The following is a 24,583-nucleotide window of genomic DNA, read 5'->3' as shown; positions in this document are numbered from 1 at the left end:
GGTGAAAAATTCGTGCATTCTAGCCTCTCTTGGCCGTGCATTTCTACCTCTCCCTCCCCTCGGAAATTCGTTTCCATTCTTAGTAAAATAAGAGCGAGATCTCGAAACACCTAGTTCGTGATCTAGTGAGATAAAGACTGTGCCCACTCATCTTTCTTATTCGTCTCGGAGATTACGTCTCGGAAGACTAAGGTGTCATCCTCGAGTCCTTCATCAAGACGACGCAAGGAGTACGCGATTGGTTTAGGAGCGTTCTGTAGCCTAACCGAAAATCAATGTAAGTATTCGTTTATCTTCAAATCGGTTGCTTGATAAATATGCTCTCGTGAATTAAATTAATTAAACATAACTAGATCTTATTAATTATAGCCATAATTTAATTAGCTTATGATCGACGTAATTAATTATTTTTCCGCATTAATATGGTTATATGGGAGAATCATCTCCAACGAGTCGTATTAGAGCGATTGTTCGTGTCTGATACGCGCTTGATTCCCCGACACTTCGAACGGTCGGATCGGTGCAACCGCGTGACTCGCCGATGTTCGAAACTGTTTTCGAAAGAGGTTCGTCAACTGTGACAGTTAATCCGCGTGAAAGTTAATAGGATTAATTGTGATAGTCATTCGGATTAGTTGTCACCGAACTTGAGTTTCATGAGACACATAATCGATCTTGACTTTTCTTCTACCAGCCTCATTTTTTATATTCCTCTTCCTCTTCCTCCTCTTCGATCATCGCCAAAAATCAGCGGCGCTTGACTGCCATTGGAGCCGGCGGAGGCGAGTCGCGAATCATCAGCAGAGGCGGCGGTGCGGAGGCGAAGGCGAAGGGAACACCTCTAGTCTTGCTGGAGCCGCGGAGCTTGGAGATCGAGCCTTTGATCCAGCTTCGAAGATGGAGGCCCTGAAAGCTCAGACCTCCCACGATCCAGTGAGCCACAGAGGCCCAAGAAAGGAGAGGATAGCTCACCGAAACCGGTGGATCGACTCGCTCATCGTTGAACGCCGATCATGAGGTTCTGGTTTCAATGGTTCTCGGCAGAGAGACGACCATGGCTCGGAGCTAGGTTTTTTTCTAGGAGTTTATGGTCATGGTGTTTGAATTTGAGGAGAGACACGATTGTTCAGATGGTTTGGAGAGAAATTGGGGAAAAAGGTGTTTTTGGAATTCAATTTAATGTTGGCCATTATACTAAATATATATTGATAGTTTAGCTATAATTTTAACTTCCCCTTTTAAATTCAGCTAATTGCTAACAAATCTCTTTTGTTTAACTATCTATTTCTTCTCTCTCCCTCTCTCTATCTCAAGTTGATCACGCCGGAAAACTTCTCGGTTCAGGTCATGGTCATTCATTTCACTTTACAGAACACGGAGTTTTCGCTTCTTGTTGTCCGACCGTCTTCTCTCTTCTCTTATCGTTTTGTCTCTCAGCTTGTCCCGTCTCTAACATCACCATTCCTCTACTCGAAAAGATAAAAAATTCTAGGGTTAGCTTGAAACCCAATTCGTTAGCAAGAATGATCAGCCCGATGACCATCCTCGCGACGGTCGGGGCGAGTTGGGGAAAGGCTATCCCTATATATCTTATAAATAAGTACAACTCGGGAAACATAAACCCGCATTTTTTCGGGAAAAAAACCTTGTGCACGCAGCAATAGCTGAACTTCAATGTTTCGGGTATATCATCCAGGTCAGGCAGAAATAGCTCGATAACGTCTAAGATGTTGAATGACTGACGAATCCGACCAAGGTCGTTAATTCGAAGAGAAGTGGGTGGAGCATGAACTAGGTAGTTGTTGAGGTGGCCGAAGTAAAAAAATTGCGAATTTCATTAAAGAAATCCGATTTATTTAAGAATTTTTTGGGCTAAATTCTTGTCTTGGGATTCTGAGTCCTTGCTTATGTTGAAAATAATGACTTGTTTTAGAACACCGAACGTAAGTCAGAACAAAAGGTTAGAGATAATAAGAATGAAATCGAGGATCAAAGACGTAGATTTTGAGAAAATCGCACAATGAAATGGTAATTCAAGTATATATGTTATATGAATGAGCTAGGTCATTTCTTTGGCTTTCTCTACATGTATTTATACTAAAATCTAAACATTATAATCATAATTGCGGATATTAACGTTAACAACTACATTAAATCCTTGATATGTAATGTCTCTTTATTTATTACATCAGTTACGTATTTAAATCTCATGTGAATCTCCTTTATTGACTGTCATTGAGCAACTGACAAAATCGACATCGATCTAGCACCTGTCACTAATCCGTTATTGAGCTAGTCTTATGTCCAGCTCGACATCGAGCTGATATTTTAAATGGATTGGCCCTGCTTCATTTCTTCACAACTTTTTGCTTGGCCTTTAATGTTAGATCTGAGTCAATGGGCCTATTAAGTGGACGGAGTCCAGTACCGAAAATAGCCTCTGAGAGGAAGATCTTCTTCATTAGGAAAGACAACCTTCTTATTCGAACTGGAAGCCATCAACTTGGCAAAGAGGATTAAAACCCAAAAAACGAAAGATTAACTGAAGATTTTTTGAAGAGCATGAAGAACTTTGAGACCAAACTTGGAAACCTAACCTAGAAACATGAGAACCACAAACAAACACAAAAATGCATGATTGAATAAACGTAATAACCAAGTATTATGATTAGAAAACATTGAATAATAAAGAAACCCTTAAACAAAAAAATCCATGACGAGAACCTTAAGGCTCCGTTTGGAACCCGAAAAATAAAAGAGAAAATGAAAATAATAGAAAATGAAAATAATAGAAAAAATGAAAATGTAAGAGAAAATAATAGAAAAAGTCAAAATTCTAATTGTGTTTGAAAGTCATAGAAAATATGATAGAAAATTGACGGGAAAGTAACGATGAGACTAGGGACGGAGCTAACTCAAGTCCAGGGTGGGCTCTAGTCCCCTTCCACTCAAATTTTTTTATTTACATTTTTTGCCCATTTTTAAAAAAATTTACATTATTTACCCTAAAATATTTACACTTTTGACTTTTTTTTTTTTTTTAAATTTCATTTTTACCATGAATTATTTTTAATTATAGCCCCCCTAAATTTTTTTATTTATCTTTTTTGCCCATTTTTAAAAAGTTTTACATTTTTACCCTAAAAAATTTACATTTTTGGCCCATTTTTTAAAAAAAATTTCATTTTTACCATGATTTTTTTTAATTAGACCCCCTAAATTTTTTTATTTACATTTTTTGCCCATTTTTAAAAGGTTTTACATTTTACCCTAAAAAATTTACACTTTTGGGCCCATTTTTTTAAAATTTTTTCATTTTTAGCATGATTTTTTTAATTAGCCCCCCTTAAATTTTTTTATTTACATTTTTTACCCATTTTTAAAAAGTTTTACATTTTTACCCTAGACAAATGTGATCCCCTCATAGACAAATGTGGAGAGATTCTCATTTTCCATTTGATTTTCGAAGGAAAATGAAATCCTCATTTTAGTTATACACTTTCCTTCGGATTTTCCATCATATTTTTTTTCTACCATATTTTCATCAATCCAAACAATCTAAGTAAAATATGAGGGATTTCCATTTTCCTTTCTCTCTTATTTTCCGGGTTCCAAACGGAGCCTAAGTGCAAAGAGAATCGCAATATTCTTTGTGAAATAAACAAAGGGGGGAAGAAAGAGAAATGTGTCTAGTGAAGAATTCAAGTGAATTAATTAATAGCAAACATTAGAGCCCTTTGAGTTATAGGCACCAAGTTCAACAGACTAGCGTTACATGTGCTGTCAAATCAACGTATAACCAGATATACAAACTGTTTTCGAATATTTTGTCAGTGACACGAGGCTTACCACGTGGAAACTTTGTCACACAAGCTTGATCTCAAATCCTTCAGCCCACTTGAAGGGTTAGCCCGAGCGAACGGGCATTGGACACTTTTTTCTTTAAGTTTATATACTACTACGTATTAAATAAACAGGGGGGTTGACTGTTGGTATTGGAGTTTGTCCTTCATCAGGAATAAATTTTGGGCATGTTTCAAGCACTAAGCCCTAGCCTAGGGGGCTTCCTCGAAGTCTCGTATGCGTGGCCCTTGTCATTTTATGACAAGCTGAGTCATTTTCAGCTTAGCTCATCTCGAACGAAGATATGACGAGCTAAACTATTTTACGCATAGCCCATCACAAGCTACCAAGAAGTGAGCTAAGTCATTTATGGCTTAGCCCGTCGCATGAGACGTGATGAGCTAAACCATTTTATGCTTAGCCTACCATGATGAACCCTATGAGCCAAAGTCAGTTTTGGCTTACTTAGGTCCGACTATCAAATAAAAACTCTTTCAATTGTCTCCTCAAATTGAGGATCTTGAAGACCAATCAACCAACTTCTTCTCTACCTTTCCTTGGAGACCGTATCAAGCAGTGCACATAGCAGATAACGAGAAGAGGAAGACTGATTCAAACGCGACGTATCTCATAAAGAAGGGGAGTTCGGAAACCATCCTTAAGATCTATAAATAGGGATTGAAGGACTAAAACAAGGCATCTGTTCCGTACACAATCAAAATTTATATCTATCTCCCATATTTTCCAATTCATACCCTTCTTTCTCTTCATCAATTATCATATAACATTCCAATTTGTCACATTTATTCTATTTACCTTAATTCAATTAAAGTCCTCGTGCCAATATTAATTGTTTTGTTAGTTTGTTTATTTATTTTATTGTGATATTGAAGTTTATTTAGTCTCGTAATGGAAGTTTGAGGCTCATAACAAATGGAAATCGATTTTTCTTTTGAAAATTTAGACTACTTTGATGTGAATTATCACTTCAACAATATTTATCATCTTAAACCTCTAATCATAGAATCGCGAGTCGTGACATTGTCTATGGTTATGAAAATAATTCTCTCACACAAACATCACTCGTCTATTGCTCGTATTAAGATTGGTAAGATGTTATCGGCCGTGTGGCTTCTCGCCATTTTCTTAAAGACTATGGTCATCTTGCTTAAATTTCAACGCTCGTCTATGTTATTGGATTTTTGAAGGGGGATGTTTTTTTTAGAGATTTGTAACGAATTAGCCATTTCATAAGGGGGAAGTTAAAATTTTGGCCAAACTATCAATTCTATTAAGGAAATAGCCAATAAATGTATCGTCTTCCTATTTTACCCTTTTGTAACTGATTACAGAGTTGTTCTTGTTCCTGTATCTTCACTTCTGCGATTCTGATCCTCTCTGCGTCTCACTCCTTCGACGAGAACGGAGACGATTGTTTTGCCCGCCTCCATCGCCGCCCAAAGCTAACCCTAACCTTAGCCCATCGAAGACCCAACCTTTGATCCACATTGGCCAACGGAGAAGAGCGTCGAACAGAGCCAGATCCGAGGGACGGCGAGTCGACGGGATCGCCCACGCGCCGCCGCTTCGGAGAAGGGGAAATGGCTTCTCCAGGCGTTTGCCGTCGTTCCCGGTGCCGGAGTCGAGCTCCGCGACGGCGATTGCGTCAAGATCGGCGAGGCGACCTCGATCTTGGCCAAATCTGAGACATGTATGTTGTTTTTCAAATGGTAAATATTATTTACTATCGAACGGCGATTTGTAAATATTATTTACTATCAAGGTTATGATTTGGACAAATTGGAACGAGCCGACGAGTATGTGTAACATTACTGCAGTTATTTTTCATTTTGCACGTTTTACTATGAAAGATGAAGAGAAGAGATCACACTATAAACGATATTGACTTTCTCGCTTCAAGATGTTGGTTTTTTCAAATGGTAAATATTATTTACTATCGAACGGCGATTTGTAAATATTATTTACTATCGAACGGCGATTTGTAAATAATATTTACTTATCATTTTTATGAATAATCTAACCCAAAATCGTTCGGAGATGACGTCTAGGGTTCAGTTAATAATATTTACTTACAATTTAATGGTTAATCTAACACAAAATTGAGCGGGGATGAGGTCTAGGGTTTCAGTTTGGGTGTTTTATGAGATCGCAAAGAATTGTTAATAATATTAACTAACCAATTTACTTCGTCGGCGCCGGAAGTGGAGAGATTGAAGGATTTGAAATTACCAGAGATTGAAGGTTGAGATACTCACCATTTTTTCTTCGTCGGCTTCGGAAGTGGAGAGATCGTCGGTTTCGTGTTCGCGAATGAGGGTAAAAGAAATTCGTTTGGCGGAGAGGTTTGTTTCGAATGAGGGAATTGTGTTTTGCGCTCTATTATTTGAACTAAGGGTAATATAGGAATATTAAATTGTTTAGTAGTGGATTGGGCTACTTACTTAAATTTTGTGATAATTGGGCTATAATTTTAATAGAGGGGGTCAATTTGGGCTAGATACCTAGCCGCCCCTTTTTTTTATTGCGTTCAACCTAGGAGATTGATATCGAAAAGAATAACTTCGACGAAAGGAAGACATTCAAAACTGTATATTATAATATTAGAATTTAGACTATATATTATATTTTAAAATATATATTGTAATATAAAAGTGTATATTAAATAGGATGAGGGTTTCATACGATTTAAGAGAGTTTGAGATGAGTTGGGAGATGAATGAATGATAGGTGAATAAAATAGTGGAATGAGTTTGTATTTATGGAAAAAAAAAATTAATTTTTGAGCCCCAGCGAACAAAAAACGGCTATGTTTTTTGACTTTTGGGTCTCCAATGGCCCCTAAAAATGCATATGCTACAATAATACAATCTCGAAAGCACGTAAGTCCGAGTTGTACAATGGAAGAACCATAGGTGTCGGTTGGAATGCCCACCAAAATAGAAATTCAGTCGGAATCAGAATTTCTTAACCCTCCCGATTCCAATGCCCATGATTAATTGAAACTAACCCCTATTTTGTTGAGATTTTATAAAACAAGGATTTATTATTGCGTAAAAAGTGCGAATCCCGCGCGAGTTCCCATTTTTCGTCAGCCCAAGGAAGAAGTTTGGGGTTATTGCAAATACCGCAATTTTGTTTTAGACAATTTTGCGAATATCGCAAGTAATTTATCAAATTTCACAGATACCGCAGTTATTTTTGCAAATTCCACATATATCACTTATATTAATTTATTTATGAAAAATTTCCACAAGTATTACTAGCTCACAAAATTTTTCTCATTTTCCACCAAAATTATAATTTGGACAAAGATACTAGTAAAAGGAGGAGAGATGGTATTTTTTTTTATCCATTTTTACCCTCTTCTTTTTTATTTACTTTTTTTTTCAAAATTTTCCTTTGAGTCTAGTTTGTGTCAAGAAATCTTTTTTTTTTTTTAAAGACATATGAGTTTGTTTGACATTTGTTGACATATATATGTCAACAAATGACAACTCTGAAAAGTTGGTTATTTTGTTAACATGAATGTCAACAATTGACATAATTTGTTGACATGGATGTCAACAATTGACATAATTTGTTGACATAGATGTCAACAATTGACACATATATGTCAACAATCGACATGATTTGTTGACATAATTGCAACAATCGACATTTTCCTCTAGTCATCAATTGATCGTTAATGAGAAATATTTTTACTTCAAAAAAATTATCGAAACTTGTCCCATTTAAAAACAACCACCGAAGCTTGTCCCATGTACACAATTTGGATTTGATTAATGATGATATTATTACTTTTTTGAGAAAAAGCCATTTTTGAATTAACTCTGCCCAGAATGGGTGAAGGCCAAATCAGCCAACAAATGTTCGATTATACAAGGAGGGGGTTCCTCATACCAAGTAGTGGAGGAGGTAGCAGAAGATAAATTACAACGCGCAATGAAATGTGCCACTCTATTACCACTACGTTTGATAAAGCTAAACTTAGAGCCACTTTGAGCCGCCATGTTGATGATGTCTTCGATGGTGAATCCTTCCTCTGTCGCGACCGGGTCGTGAGACTTCAGGAGACTGATAGCTGTCATCGAGTCTGACTCTATTTCACAAGGAACAAAACCCCATTTCGACGCAAAATCAAGTCCTTCTCGCAAAGCCTCCAGCTCCGCTCCCAGCACCGAAAACGCCTTCGGTCTGGCTTTACTAAAACCAGACCGATTGATATTATTACTTTTGTTTAAACAATTCACTGACTCTTTACACGATTGATATTATTAATGATTAAAACAATGTTCTTCTCTTTCATTGTTTTCTTTAGGCTCCGTTTGGAACCCGGAAAATAGGAGGGAAAGGAAAATGGAAATCCCTTCTATTTTACTTATGTTATTTGGATTGAGAAAAATATTGTAGAAAAAAAATATGATGGAAAATGCGAGGGAAAGTGTATAACTAAAATGAGGATTTCATTTTCCTTCGAAAATCAAATGGAAAATGAAAATCTCTCCACATTTGTCTATGAGGGGATCACATTTGTCTAGGGTAAAAATGTAAAACTTTTTAAAAATGGGCAAAAAATGTAAATAAAAAAATTTAAGGGGGGCTAATTAAAAAAATCATGGTAAAAATGAAAATTTTTAAAAAAAAATGGGTCAAAAGTATAAATTTTTTAGGGTAAAAATGTAAAACTTTTTAAAAATGAGCAAAAAATGTAAATAAAAAAATTTAGGGGGCTAATTAAAAAAAATCATGGTCAAAATGAATTTTTTTTAAAAAAATGGGTCAAAAATGTAAATTTTTTAGGGTAAAAAATGTAAAACTTTTTAAAAATGGGCAAGAAATGTAAATAAAAAAATTTAGAGGGGCTATAATTAAAAAATTTCATGGTAAAAATGAAATTTTTTTTAAAAAATGGGTCAAAAGTGTAAATATTTTAGGGTAAAAAATGTAAATTTTTTTAAAAATGGGCAAAAATGTAAATAAAAAAATGTGAGGGGGAGGGGCCTAGAGCTCACCCTGGACTTGAGTTAGCTCCGTCCCTAGTCTCGTCGTTACTATGCTGTCAATTTTCTCTCATATTTTCTATGACTTTCAAACACAATTAAAATTTTGAATTTTTCTATTATTTTCTCTTACATTTTTATTTTCTCTATTATTTTCACTTTCTCTCTTATTTTCCGGGTTCCAAACGGAGCCTTAGAGCCAAAATAAAAGCAAATAAACTGAGTAAACTTCTTATTGAACATTATTTTACAAATGGTATTAAGTATACTTTTTATGACATTAGATATGATTGTATCAAGAAAAAAAAACAGCAGGTACAATACTCACTGGATCAGAATAATAAGAAATTATCAAAGAATGTCATTGTAATATTACAAATACAAAAAACAGAAACCGGAACATATGTTGTGGTCGTCAATTCTCTCATAGGTTCGGTTTTTTCTTCCTCTCTTGTTACCCAAATCCTTGGAAAAGCACATTACCCAAATCAAACATAAACAATCATCCCCGCTCGTCAAATATATATTTAAAAATTATAATTAAAATTAAATAAATAAAAGAAACATCCTCATCACATACCCAAAAAATAAAAGAGAAATTTCATTTTCTGGGCTTAATAAGCCATTAAATATCAAGATTAGACCCTAATGTTTAAAAATATCTGAATATGGACTTTTGGCCCAAATTCGGACACAAATACCCTTGATTCAAAAAACCCATGTGTTTTCTCTCATTTTCAAATGATTTTCATCACAAATCTTTTTCATTTTCGAATTGGTTGCGCTAAGATTAGAATTTTCGGTGGTCGAGCTCACCGCTGAGCTCGTGGGGTTCGGGGCAACGGCCCGATTTTTTTTTTTTTTATAGGAATTTGGGTATGTGTTCAGTTTCGATTTTGAGGGTTTCACCTTGAATTTCATCGTACAGCATCGTACGGCATCGTACGGCATCGTACGGCATCGTACAAAATCGGTGAGCTCGACCACCGAAAATTCTAATCCTAGCGCAACCAATTCGAAAATGAAAAAGATTTGTGATGAAAATCATTTGAAAATGAGAGAAAACACATGGGTTTTTTGAATCAAGGGTATTTGTGTCCGAATTTGGGCCAAAAGTCCATATTCAGATATTTTTAAACATTAGGGTCTAATCTTGATATTTAATGGCTTATTAAGCCCAATTAATGAAATTTCTCTATATAACACTAGACATGAAAATTACGAGTACAAGACAAAAGGTAAGTGGTAAATCAATGAAGTAGAAAAATGGTTAAAGTGGTAAGTTGAACCTGTTCGTTTTGCTAGGAAGAATTTATCAAGCCATGTTTTTTTTTTCTCCAATATATTGGTTTCGTTACTTTGGTAAAAGAGGTGGGACTTTCAATTTTTGCAAATTGTCGAACTCGTTCAGCTTGTGAAGAAACAGCAACAGAAACGGTTTTTCTGCTTCCGTAATCAGGAAACGCTTGATGGAAATGGAAGAGATCGTGGACGACGACGAGTTGAAACCCTTGTGCGACGATGGAGACCACTCCAAGGTTGAGATCCTCGTCCGAACCGTTGGCCCAGCTCGACCTACTCGTCTCCTCGTTCCTTCTCCGATTCCAGTATCTCTCTCTCTCTCTCTCTCTCTCTCTCTCTCTCTCTCTCTCTCTCCATTTTTCTGATTTTGGGGGTTATGATTCCATCAACAGTCAGGATGATCGGATCAAACTCGCGATCTCTAATTTCGCGGCATCGGTCTAATTAACCAGATTAGGTGCTATCTCATGTGAAATTCAATTGCGTCGTTGTTTTCGAAATTAAATATCGCGCATTTGCTTCCGATTCCATGTTCTACTTTAGGTCTTTTGTGTAGTGTTTAGCACATTGTGTTTAGTCAATGAGAAAGAATGATTTACAATTCCCGTTAGAAAGAACCCAGTGGACAATATAGAGTCGTCTCGTCTAGGTTTGATTAGCTTCGATACGGAATTCTTCCATGTTCATTCTCGTTGTGATTGAGTTGACTTTTTTTTTTTTTATCTGTCTTTTATTTTGTTTTCGATTAAGTAGGTCCAAGATTTGAGAAAACTGATTGCTACAGAGAATCAACTGCCAATCGGAAAATTGAGGCTAATTCTGCGAGGAAATGTACTGCACGATAGCAGAAACGGCGATCACGTAGACCTACATCTCAAAAATGGCGGTATGTGAAAAGACCAAATTTTTTTCCCTTTTAACAACAATATTACTGTATGAGATTGGTTGGTTAACTTGGCTTTGACCGAACTGATTTGTTCCATCTTCAGATTCCTTGATTGTTGTCGTTAAACCTAGTCCAGCAAGTAAAAATACAGGCGATGGCCTCGACGAAGATGATGATGAGGACGAAGATCTGGTATTGTCTAATTTATCTCGATGTGGAAATGAACGTTTTTTTTATATTGGCCTATATATGTTCTAATTTCATTGCGCTTGTGTGATTTTTCAGAAATTCCGGCTTCCAGAGTCATCAAGCCGGTGGAAAAGGAAGGTTTACTCTTTCCTACACGAAAAGTTGAAGCTTCCCGGTAATTGAGTTTTGCATATCCATCTGTATCATATAATAAACTCTTGTTTTTTCTTCACGTGTTCTTATGTTTCGATCATTGCAAGATCTCGTTTTGATGGCAATTTTCTCTCTGAGTCTGAAGTCGTGGATCATCATCGTCATGTGGTTTATTTTGGCTCCCGTGGCCAGTAAATTTGGTCTCGGCCCTCTCTACGTATGTTTTTCCCCTAGACTATTTCTATCTTGACATTTTGGTCTAGACTTCTTTTAAAGAAAAATGGTCAGCATTGCAGTCGTTATCTAAAAAAAGATTAAACTTTTTATAAGAAATCCAGCACCTAAGGAACGTCTTAATTTTATAAAAGAAACTAATTAAATTATACCCTGACCCTTAAAACACTAAATAAAAAGAATAATAATTGGATTTCTTGAGTAAGATTTTGTTTAAATTATACTTTTTAAAATTATAAACAATTAGATTGGATGGAATGTATTTATATAAATAGCATGAAAGGTATTTTTAATTAGACAAACATAGTATTTTTGAACTGATATGGCTCCCTGTGCTTGTATGTATATACCTAAGTGGACTTGGAACTCTTTTTGTGATTAGTATCGCAGACCGTGGAAATCTTTGTCTCATGTACCAAAACCCTCGCCTAAATCTTTTTAATACGCAACTCAAAGTATTTATAATGTCCAATTGAAGAATATTTTCACTTGACATGTCTGTTTTATACCCTTACTTTATCTTCTACTCCAAATCAAAATCAATAATTTTTCACATTTTGGGTTCAACAAAATCTTTTCCAATCTATAAAGCAAAAAACCGTGGTATCTTTGCCCACGGTTTTTGAGGTGTTGCATCGACTTGTCGGAAAGGATCACATAACCGAGTTTATTTTATTTTTTTAAGATTCTTAACAAAGATTCCTTGGTAACTTATGTGTTGTGTTCAGATTATCGGCACTGGCTTTGTTCTCATTCTTATGAATCTTGGTAAACGGAAACCTGGTGAAGTCAGGTATCTATTCCACGTTTATAGTTTAATATAATCCTGATGTTGCTATGATATGATCACTTTAGTTTTAATCTTAATTTCTAATCATCTCTCAGTGCATATTCCATTTTCAACGAAAATTTTCAAGAACTACCGGGAACGCTTAATGCTGATCGTCTAGATCAGGACATTAGGGCTGGTCACCTCTGAGCTTTATACGCTGGAATCACCGATGTGCTTTTTTTTGGTAAGTGTCAAGAGATTTATTTTGCTTCTTGTAAAGACGGCAGAGTAAATCTTTTTCCTGTATAGTATGGACATTAGTGTAAAAAGAAACCACAATCGGAACCGAGTTTCAGTGTAAAGAACAAAAATGTTTGAAAAACTTAACTAACCTTACGAAGTTGAACTTCAGGATATATTTTTGACAGGTAAATTGACGCTTTGATTTTGCTGACCGCGGTGCGCTTTTTTAAACAAGAATGGTCTGTTTCGGGTTAACATATAAAATATACCAAGTAATAATATGGTGCGATTCTTTTTATTTTATTTTTTTATTATTTAATAATCGGTATCAAGATAATTACTGTGTTATTTCAATAGTGAAAAAAACATGGGAAGATATATATATATATATATATATATATATATATATATATATATATATGTTCGGTTTTAAGTGAGATGCTACGCTCATATATATACGACTTTAAAAAATGTTAAGTTTGTACTCAGTTTACTATTTATAACAGAGGTATATTTAAAATTCATTTTTGTGACTACCTTATATATATATATATATATATAGATATATATATATATATATATTTATATATATATATATATTTTTTTACTTTTTCTTGACTTTATCAATTTTTTGAAAATTTGATTTTGCCCTTATTTAACATTTTAATTTAAAAGAAAGACACATTTATCTCTCTCAGCCATTTTGTAATTTTTATCAAAGAAGCAGCAAGCAAAAGTCTAAACCTTGTATTTTTAAACACTTAATGAGTGAGAAGGATTTAATCTTGACTTGGAAGAAAATGATTTTTCTATTAAATAAAATTATTTTCTTTTAAAAAAAATTATAAAGTCAGAATAAATATTTCAGACAACTTGTCAGCAATTCATCATCCTTGAGATCATTCTCTCCGTTCAAGCTGTATCTTCACTCTGGGACCAACAACCCTGCTCATTTGGCTCAGCCTCAGAGCATCAAATCTCTCAATCTCCGTCGATCTCTTCCAAGTTTTGTTCCTCTACAAAACCCTAGCTTCGACCTTGAAAGCTTAGGACATGGAAGGCTAGGTTTCAAGGTCAAGGCTAGGGTTTTGTTGAGGATCCGAATGGATGACTTAACCACCATCCCGTGAAGAGCTCTTTTGAGGTGTGAAGCCTTGAGCTCTGTTCAAGAATCCACAGAAACATGACAATACTCTTTATGGGGCCAGAGCTAGACTTGTAAGCGCGAATAAGGGCATTCCAAGTAAAGAGACTTGGTTGGGGAGTTTGGTCGAACATTTGGCACACAACATCTAAAGAGGTGGTTGCCGAGTTGAACTCGTGCTTCTAGTGAAAGAGGTTTGGCCAAACAATAGAATAGCGATGTTGGTGTTTAGCAATGATGGCGTGCGTATAAGAGTTAGATTCAAATGTTGATGATGGATTTTAAGTTTTCTTTTTTATCATGGGTATCATTGGTGTTCATAGAGCTGTGACGGTGAAAACAAAGTCGCCGGAGCAGTATAGTAAAGAGAAAATAGGTCGTTTCGAGAGAGGTTCTTGTATTGAAGCCATGGATGACGTGACTACCATCTCGCAAAGAAGCATGTGTGTATGGGGATGATTCACGATATAATATCAATAAACTGAAGGTACATATCTGCCATACAAATGTGACACTTCGTTTAAACTCATAAATTTGTCATTTTTTTTTCCAAAGAACAACTTAATTATAGTGATGGTGAAATAGGAAACATTACAAGTTCAGTTTGTGGACTCGGAAGAAACGCCAATCCCAATAAAAAGTGTGATTACAAATTTGAGGATGATGTAATAGATAGCTTGGTATAGCATATTATGTATGTCTATAAAGTCTTTAGAAGTGAATATATGTAGAACTCGGCGCGCATAATGTTGGAACTTGGAAAAACCTTTGCTTGTTTGGTTCATAATGGTTGATCTGATTCCCTTGAAGCCTTAGCTAGTTTCACAAAAAAGTTGGACTTGGTGGTTCATACACAACGTGTTTTTTCCAATCATAGTCTTTGATTTAGGGTTATAATCGTGAGTGTTCTAATTAGTAAAAACATAATACGATTTTTTAACTTAAGCATATACCAAAAATTGTAAAAAATAAAAATAAAATAATAATGTCATGAATTACATTAATATGGTAAATAATTCAAGCGTCAGTAAAACCTGGATTTACGGGGTTGTCTCAAAGTATGAGATTTACGGGGTTGACTCAGAGTACATTAAATTAGTACTCTGTTTTCCCACATCTAGATGCGACATGCGTAGGTAGATCTAAAAACCATTTTTAAATTTATTTATAAACCATTGAATCAAATTCTTATGGACATTCTTAATTTGTTGCCGAGTTTGTCGGACAGAGATTAGTTTGGTTATGTTGGGCCTAGTCGGAGACTTTATACCCTAATTTTTTTTATTTTTTTTTTATCGTAGAATATTGATAATTAGGGTTTAGGAAGGGCAACTCAACTAATTTGTCCGTTTCATGCAAATCTAATCTGATATTAGCACATAAATTTTAATGTTTATTCAAGACTTGCTTGATTCATTTTCATAAGAAGTCAATTGATATGCGAGCTACGAAAGAATGGTTGTCAAAAAAGGGTCCAACTGCTGACTAATATGAGCTGAACTACAAGATCTAACATAGTTTCAATTGCAACATAAATTATTGATTTTCAATTTTGTCAATGCCTACAGCTACCTGGATCTAATGTAAATTTTCTGAAAGTCCAAGTAAAAGGGAAAAAAAAAAAATCAGTGTACACACTTTTGGGAAGTCTCTGGTAATCTGTAGTTAGAATGGTGTTCATTTAATTTTAATATATTTTTTTAATAAGTGTTATCAGAAAATTCGAATATTGATAACTAAACTTATATTGCCAAAAATTGAATTCATAATTGAATAGACCATTTTTTTTGTCATTAAACTAACCTATTCTTATTCCCTTAATTTAAAAAATAAAAAAAATCCGAATATATTCTACCATTCTTGAGTTTTAAATTTATGTCATCAGTTAACTTTCACATATTTTTAGTTTCTAAATTTATCTTCCAATCCTCTTTGACTAATTCAAGATCCAATTTTAGTTACCAGAGTTTTGGTTGTAAAGTTTACAAAACTACAGATTTTATAGAGTTATTTTCCCCTTTCAAAACAATATATCTTAAGTCTACCATCAAATTATATATTGAACATTACCGATGCTAAAACAATATATATATATATATATATATATATATATATATATATATATATATAAGTATATCGAACATTACCGATAAAAACGATATATATATATATATATATATAAGTATATCGAATATTTTTTTTGCTCCAATGATATTACACTACAGGGAATATTTTAACAATATGCTTTTTTATTAGTCTTTTTAATCTAAAATGCTTTTAGATTAACTAATTATATATGTAATTATATATATATATATATATATATGTAATTGTATTTTTAATATTAATTATGTGTAATATATAGTATAAATCAGTATTAAATTATTAAAAAATAAAAAATGTAATTAATAAAAGTGAAAATAAATAAATTTCATTACATAGATAATACAACATTTTTTAGAGAATAAATAATACTATTAAAAAAAACATAAATTTGAAAATAACATATTACTAATCGAATTAATTTCTATTCATAAACTCGTCCCACAATTGATCTATCAATGCATCACCTAGTGCAAAATGAGCAACTCTATCTCTCATCTATCAATGCATCACGAAGTACTATATATTAATTACCTTGGTGGTGGCGGATCATTTGGATTACCGAAGTGTTAGAATGCTTCCTGTTTATTGTATTGCTATTGTTGTAAGTTTAACTATTATTTTCGTTTTTTTTTAATCTTTATAGCAAGGTTTGAGATATCGTTTATCGGTACCGTCCAGGGACTAGATTTTATGGGTATAACCCTTACCGCAAAGGTTTACCGTGAGTTTTTCGGGCATGGAGTGCGCAGCGTGATTTGGAGAGCGCAAGTGCAGAAAAATCCGCGCGCGCGAATATGCATTGGATGTTGTGTGCGCCGCGCGCGCGGGGTGAATTCGCGAGCACACGCGAGGAGAAATTCTTCCCGATAATTTTCTCAAGAACCCCTTTTAGTGAAAGATCTTCATTCTTGTCACGAGCTTTAGAAGAAGACCCTGGGTTTGACATATTTTTTGGGTTGGATCCTATACGAGACCACCAAAACTGAAGACGAAAAAAGGAACACTAAGCAAACTAAAAAAAAAATTCTAGCGAACTCAGAAAACCTACGAGCTCGCTAGAGAGAAAAAAATAACGAAACAAAGACACTTAAAAGTGGAATATGAATTTTGAAACCTATTATAAGGAACGGTTAAAACCCACTTCCCAAAAAAAAAATTCATCATTAACCATCCAATTAAATCTTATCTCTTCGATTCGTGCAAAATTTTCAACTGACACATAGAACGTATGCATAATTAAATGTTTTCAAATATTTGATTTGCGTCCAAATTTTAGAACAAACTCAACTTCTCCTGGCTCTTGAGTCTACTAAATATTCTCCGAATATTAAATAGACTGGGGGTTGATTGTGGAGGCAGGGTTCGGTCCCATAGGATAAATTGACATTGGGCCGCGAAAGCCCAATAATCACTAAAGCCCATTTCAATGACAAATTTAATAAGTCACTAGTGTCCGGCCCAAGTCCATTTACGAACTCATAACGTGACCGCTAAGGTTGTGACGAAGTCGTAATCAGCACAGGAGATGAGATCTCGCTTTAAAACCTGGAGAGTTGACAATTTCTACCGAGCCCATTCAAACATGCAAGCAACGCGGCAATAGAAGCAGTGATAAATGACGAAGTCACCAACACGTGTCTCCATGGATTTCACAACTCGTCATAGTATAAATTCTCTCATTCAGATAAAATTTGGATATGACTTTTACCTATTATCGCTTACTCTCTATCTATCTCTCTCTCTCTCTCTCTCTCTCTCTCTCTATCTAATTGTATTCCGGAGCTCGTCGATTGTGTTCATAATCAGTCGAGCTTGACAAGTGTATTTGAGATCGAATATTTAATAAAGATAATTACTTTCGTTCTATTTCATATTTATTATTACGTATTGAATATACGTTTCTTACATGAATTCTTTATATGAGATCTACAAATAAATTAAATCAAATCAAACACTAAAAATCTATAATGTTTTCTTCGTGATTGTTGAGACTCGGAAACGACACCAACAACAAGCTCACCAGGAAGAGGAAGGTGAAGGTGGTCAACTTCTCCAAAGGCGGTGCCACTTCATTTGTATGAGGTGATAGTAAGCTTGACTCCGTCCCGGCTTCAACCAAAACAAACAACGCAAACTGGGTTGCCTTTCACTTCAACCAAGACTATAAACTGATTACAATTTCTACTCCTTAGTGGGCTTGCTCCAGGAAGTGGAGGAGGAGGGCGAGAAGCTCGCCAAGGTGCATGCTTGCACAAAGTCCCTCAATCCTGAGCTCCAGGGCATATAGGAAAGGTTCGAGTCCCTTGAATGGAACTTGACTATGAAGCATGAGACAATCAAGAAGCTGTCTAATGATGCAACCGAGCTTTCCCTCAATAACCAGGCGCTCCAGGTTGACCTCGAAAACCGGCTTGACAAGATCAACAACTGGACGAGAGTATACTCCCAATTGGATAAAGAAAAGAAGAAGGCGGATGAAGCCAACGTCGATATGTCTATAGTCGTCGAGCGAAGGAGACTGAGCTCAAGGAGGCAAAGGCGGAGGTCACATGTGTCAAGAGGTCAGTGAAGGTGGAGAAAGAGACAGCGGTTCACGTGGTAAGGAATGCGTCTTCCTTGAAGTACCAGAAAATAATCTCTACCGGACCAACAAGGAGAAGATGGATGAAACCATCGTAGTCCTCCGTAAGTTGGAGCAGTGTTGGGTCAACCAAGAGTTCATCGGAGAGATTTTCAAGAATGAAGTCACGGACTACGCCTTCGAACTGAATGATACAGAGGAGGATATAAAGAAGTTCCAGGCCAAGCTCGACGAGATCGTCATCTCCGAGATCAAAGACATTCCATTTACGTCGTATTCGAAGTCCTCTCCTAATGATGCACCAGAGTCGTTGATCGAAGGGACTTGCCAATCGATGAACACATATCAGTGCTTGGCTAGATGGTCGATGTGCTCGAGGGGATCTAAGAGGGGGACGAAGAGGTCGCGGCTAAAACTCCGGAGGATGAAGCTGCCAACCAGACCAAGTGACCAGGAGAAAAGTTAAAGTTTTGTTTTTTTGTAGTATAGTGAAAATAAATACTTCAATTAAATTAAAAGAACAAATAATTGGCTACATAGCCATCTTAAACACCAGCAATTTGGTTTTAGCCAACCTTTCGTTAATTTTCTGTAAATAGCCATATTGCTTACGTGGCAGCTTATTAATTGAATTAGTTTTACATTTTTACCCTTACGCTATTTTAATTAGGCAATTTTTTTTTTTAAAATTTCGAATCAATTATTGAAACCGAATAGGGAAGTTTTCAAATTTGAAAGTTCTCAACCCATTTATTGTTATGTATTTGGAAGTTTTTAGCATTGACTTTAGGTAATTAGTTTCTATTTTCGTGGCAATTCATTATAGATAAAATCTGTAAATATATTCTTCATTTATTGATATTATTTTTTCTTCCATATATTCATAATTTCCAGAATTTTTCGTGCCCAAAATATTTCCAGAATTTTTTTCAGTTTATTTACACGAATATACTGTAAATATGATTTGTATTTACAGTGAACATGCTGTAAATATGCTTTGTATTTACAATGAATATACTGTAAATATGCTTCGTATTTACACGAATATATTGTAAATATGTTTTCTATTTACACGAACATACTATTAATGTGAGCAACAAAAAAAAAAAAAAAAAAACTGTTCTTCGCGGAGTCTATGATTCCGATCGGGACCTTTGGACGCAGATCACGGAGAGGAGGACGAAGTGAGAGGCGCCGGAGTTTTTCCCAGCGACGAGGCTGTTCTTCGTGGTGTGAAAGGACAAAACTGAAAGAAAATAAAGAGAAAAAGCTTTATTTGTAAATTTGGAAGATAAGCATTACCATTGCCACGTCATCAATGTACTAGAGACTTCATCTCCTTCGTTGAGTAATACCCTTGCCGAGTCCTTCATACGCACGCGAACCAGGAGAAAAAAAAAGAGAAGGAAGGAAGAAAGAAAAGAAAATAAAGAAGAAGAAGAAGAAGAAGAAACTAGAGAGAGAGAGAGAGAGTTTCAGCCGGAGAAAGAGCAAGAAAGAGAGCGAGAGGTGGAGTTGAGCGAGTCGACGGAGAGGCCGATGAGGGGCGAAGCTTTGCCGCCGCCGTGATGCGAGAAAGTTTCGCCGGAGAACGGGAACATAAAAAAAGACCAGAGTTTATACAAAGGTAATAATCTGTAAATTCCTCCTCGTTTTGCCCGGATTTGAAAGGAATCACATGGCTAGGGTGGTTTTGGATTTGTGAAATTGGGGCTTTCAAATTTGGGGATTTCGTGTTCACCATTTCTGTTTGTGTGAGAGAGGAGATCGCGTGTATCGGTGGTATTAATTACTGAGCTTAATGATGCTCCTCAATAACCGCGAGTAGTTATTATCCGAATATTTTATTTTAAATGTTTTATTTTCAGTATGTTAATGGGCGGGAATAGTTGAGGTTATTTTGGTATTTTGATCTTGTGTAAATAACTGGGTCTGGCTATTGACCCGAAATTAACCAAATGTTAGCCAAATCCAAAACCGTCTAAACTGGGAGGCTATTTAGCTGTATAACCCTTAAAAGAATCCATAATCATAATCAAGATTTGCTACACTATCACCCTCTTAGGGTTCAGTTCACTGCGACGACAAGAACAAAAAAACAAAATAAACTAAAACAATCCATAAAACCATCTCAAAACAAAACATAGATAAAAACGGAGTTACAAGGAGTAAGATTAGAAGGAAAAATGCTGAATCACAATTGTCAGTCGTCAACGAGAGGTGGTCTTTGTTACCTCTTCGACACTGCTACCGCTTTATTTCCCATTCAATAATTCATATATCTACCTATGACAAAGATATAAATTGCGCGTAAGATCGAACAATCTTTGCTGAAGCTTGAGCTTCAATAGCTGCAACATGTCGCTTGACGTACGATGAAGAGATGTCTCGCTCAGGAGATCGAGAAGAAGAGAATCCAAGATGGGATTATTCCTATTCTATGACCTCCACAATGATTTTGGACCAAAATCAAATAAGTTCAATTTAATCCTAAACTATGATTATCTATTTTCTTTAAGTACAAAAATACCCTCAATAACTCACTGTGACTTTTTATTGACATTAATACAAATAAGTTCCAATGTTTATTGACATTAATATAAATAAAAAAAAAGAACATGAATTAATTATTTTTCAATAACTCACTGTGACTTTTTATTGACATTAATACAAATAAGTTCCAATGTTTATTGACATTAATATAAATAAAAACGAACATGAATTAATTATTTTTCAATAACTCACTGTGACTTTTTATTGACATTAATACAAATAAGTTCCAATGTTTATTGACATTAATATAAATAAAAAAGAACATGAATTAATTATTTTTCAATAACTCACTGTGACATTTTACTGAAATCAATACCAATAAGTTCCAATGTTTATTGACATTAATATAAATAAAAAAAGAACATGCTCATGTTTAGAATTTCAAACAGAACATGCTAATAAAACAGATGGTTTATTGACATCAATGTCAATAAACTAGACGGTTTATAGACATCAATGTCAATAAACTAGACAGTTTATTAACATCAATGTCAATAAACTAGCTACTCTCAACCCCGGCAACACCAAACACATGTTATCAAAATTGGGAATCAACAATATTGTATAAACACACATTTCGGCGCAGTTATCCACCCGACGTTCTCTCGATTCTACTCGGCCTCGCCTCGCCGACTCTCGTGCGGCAGCTCCGTCATGTCTCGGGCCGTGTCCTCGTCGACCCGAACCGCCGCTGTGGGCTCTGCGTAGCCCGCCCTAATTGAGCCTAGACCCTCGAGAACAAAACTCAAACGAAAACCAAACAAAATCCATAACAACTCAGTTACACACGGCAAAAAAAAAACAGCATACACGGTCAAGTCTCACGGCCAAGTCCAAAACACGTCCAAAAATCAAAACACAACTAGTCTCGAACACAAATTCAAGCACCGAATCACACCAACAACATCAATAATTCACAGAATCGTCAAATCCCCAATTTATAAACCCTAGTATCTAATTACTTACCTTGATGAAAGAGACGAAGAACAATGAAACTCGGTTTTCTTTCCCCGGCGTTCTTGTCCCGGTCTGGTGCTCGATGGCTCGCGACGTCTGCTGTTCTCGGTCGGAGCGCGCGCACAGGAGGGTTCGGTGGTCTGAAGTCGCGCGATAACTCGGAGCTCGTCGGGACTCGGGCACTACAACAAATACGACAATTACCGACGATTTTTTTCGTCGGTAATAATCCTATAATCGTCGCTAAATCTATTTAGCGACGATTATTATCGTCGCTAAATGTCCGTACCTAAATATATTTAGCGACGATTTATTCGTCGCTAAATATTTACCGACGATATTAGCGACGATAATGTCGTCCCTAAATATCGTGACGAGAAGTTTTTTTCCATTTTGAAACAGGTAATTAGCGACGACTTTGTCGTCGCTAATTCACGCGCGAAAATTTCCCGCGTGAATTAGCTAGCGACGACTTTGTCGTCGCTAATTATTATTATTATTATTTTTTTTCGTCGTTAATTTTTTTTTTTTTATGGTTTTCTGTTTATGAAATTCTAAAATGAAATTCTAAATTGAAAAATCAAATAAAAACTAAATTATATTATCCAAATCAAGAAATATATAAAATCCGGTTCAAACGTTTTCGGTTATCGAGAACTATGTAAATAATAATCTACTATACACAAAATATCTAATAAAACACTAGTCGCGACGTTTGCTTTGTCGTCTCGCCGCTCGTTTCCCCCCTCCTTGACGTGAAACGCTCTTTTGCTGGCGCTGAAGTTCTGCAGGCTGCGGCGTCGGAGTAGACTGACTTGGTCCGCCGGGCGTCGTCTGCTGGCTGGCGTCGGGAGACGGGCTAAGAAGTCATCCCCGCCTCCGCTGCCTCCAGCTCCTGTAGCCGCAGCCATCTGAAATTCAAAACAAAATTCACGATCCTACCGAAATTTCGGCAGAACCTCCCCTATAAACTTAACAACCCGGCATCAAGCCTTTAACTTTAAAACCTGCATAGAAACATCTTAAAACTAACAATAAATCAAACCTCAGTGGTTCGATTATTAAAATTCATAATTCATCACATTTTTAATCATTTCTAACAACAATTAAATACAATTCCATTTAATTTTACATGTTTTTACATAATTTTATCAAATATAAATATTTATAACTAATATTAAAATTTATAACTAATTTAACAAAACTAATTTCAATATATATATATATATATATATATATATATATATATATATATATATATATAGAGTTATAAGTTGTACAAAACGAAATTTCAATAAAAATACATTATGTAAATTTTTATAACTATCGTAAATAAGGCTTTGTAGCTAAATAACCAATTATCCTAACATTAATATCGTAATTATCCTCACTTAAATGAGAGAAGTACGGGAAGGCAGTATAGTTTTTTTATTAGTAGATTATTAAATCGAAATGAAATGAATATTATGTTGAAAGGATATCAAATCTTTCTTAATTTATTAGTAGATTATTATGTTGAAAGTTGCCATATAATCCAAATGAACCGCTCTAAGTCTAATAATTTCATATAGAGTATAATAAAAAATATAAATTATGTAAATATAACTAATTAATACTAATTTCAATATTTATAAAATTTATAACAAATATATAATTCATTTATAACTAATTAATTCATTTATAATTTATAAAATTTATAACAAATATATAATTCTAAAAATATAAATTATGTAAATATAACTAATTAAAATAAATTTATAACTAATATATAACTAAAGTTATATATATATATATTAATTCTATAAATAATTAATATATATATTTATATATATATATAAAGTTATAAAAAAAAAACTTACCGATGTCTGTGGGGAGCGGGGAAGACGGCGGGGAAGCGGGGAGCGCGCGGGAAGGCGTCGGCGGGGAAGCAGCTACGGCGTCGGCGGCGGAGCGGTGTAGTAGTGGCGGAGCGGCGGAGGAGCTGCAACGGGAGAGAGAGAGAGAGAGGTAAGGAGAGAGATGTGAGGAGAGAGAGAGAGAAGTGAGGAGAGAGAGTCTTACCGGGGAGGTAGAGATCGGCGTCGACTGCGTTGGCGGCACACGGCGGAGGAGGCGCACGGCGGAGGAGAGGAGAAACCAGAGAAAAATGGAGATTTTAGGGTTTGGGAGCGAATGAGGGAACCAGTTCGCGATCTGGTATTTAAAGACATTTAGCGACGATAAAATCGTCACTAATTGATTTCAAATCGTCGCTAAATGAACTTAATTGAACCAGGCATTTAGCGACGATCTATTCGTCGCTTAGTAAATTTCACACCTTTAGCGACGACCAAATCGTCGTTAAATCATTTCGTTGTAATTAAATGGGAGGGATTTTTCCCTCTTTAAAATTCGTCAAACTTCGAAAACATTTAGCGACGATTATTTCGTCGCTAAATGTATAGCGACGATAAAAAAAATATTTAGCGACGATAAAATCGTCGCTAATTATTTCCCCGCGAACTTAGCGACGACAAAAAAGAATTAGCGACGATAAAGTCGTCGCTAATTATCTTTGCCGCCAAACTTTAATATTTTTCGCCCCAAAAAATTAGCGACG

General features: G+C 35.4%; 1 protein-coding gene across 4 annotated transcripts; it reads left to right on the top strand.

Moving 5' to 3' along the window:
* Positions 1 to 10,174: 10,174 nt before the first annotated feature.
* LOC149404893 (ubiquitin family protein) lies at positions 10,175 to 14,523 on the top strand. Of its 4 annotated transcripts, none has more exons than XM_089607986.1 (8): positions 10,175 to 10,471; positions 10,920 to 11,052; positions 11,156 to 11,244; positions 11,338 to 11,416; positions 11,502 to 11,611; positions 12,357 to 12,421; positions 12,514 to 12,644; positions 13,512 to 14,523. In XM_089607986.1, exons 1-7 carry the CDS (start codon positions 10,334 to 10,336, stop codon positions 12,605 to 12,607), a joined length of 708 nt encoding a protein of 235 aa, XP_089464112.1. In that variant the 5' UTR covers positions 10,175 to 10,333; the 3' UTR covers positions 12,608 to 12,644; positions 13,512 to 14,523. The 4 variants fall into 4 exon arrangements, with proteins under 4 accessions (XP_089464112.1, XP_089464110.1, XP_089464111.1 ...); XM_089607984.1 differs by lacking the exon at positions 13,512 to 14,523 and adding an exon at positions 12,829 to 13,039; XM_089607985.1 differs by lacking the exon at positions 13,512 to 14,523 and adding an exon at positions 12,813 to 13,039.
* The last annotated feature ends 10,060 nt before the right edge of the window (positions 14,524 to 24,583 follow it).

Source organism: Urtica dioica, chromosome 2, assembly GCF_054948205.1.
Source record: "Urtica dioica subsp. dioica isolate 48M chromosome 2, U.dioica_male_clone48M_v1_H2, whole genome shotgun sequence".
In the NCBI taxonomy this organism is placed as follows: domain Eukaryota; kingdom Viridiplantae; phylum Streptophyta; class Magnoliopsida; order Rosales; family Urticaceae; genus Urtica; species Urtica dioica.
This window is presented reverse-complemented; position numbering and strand designations above follow the sequence as displayed.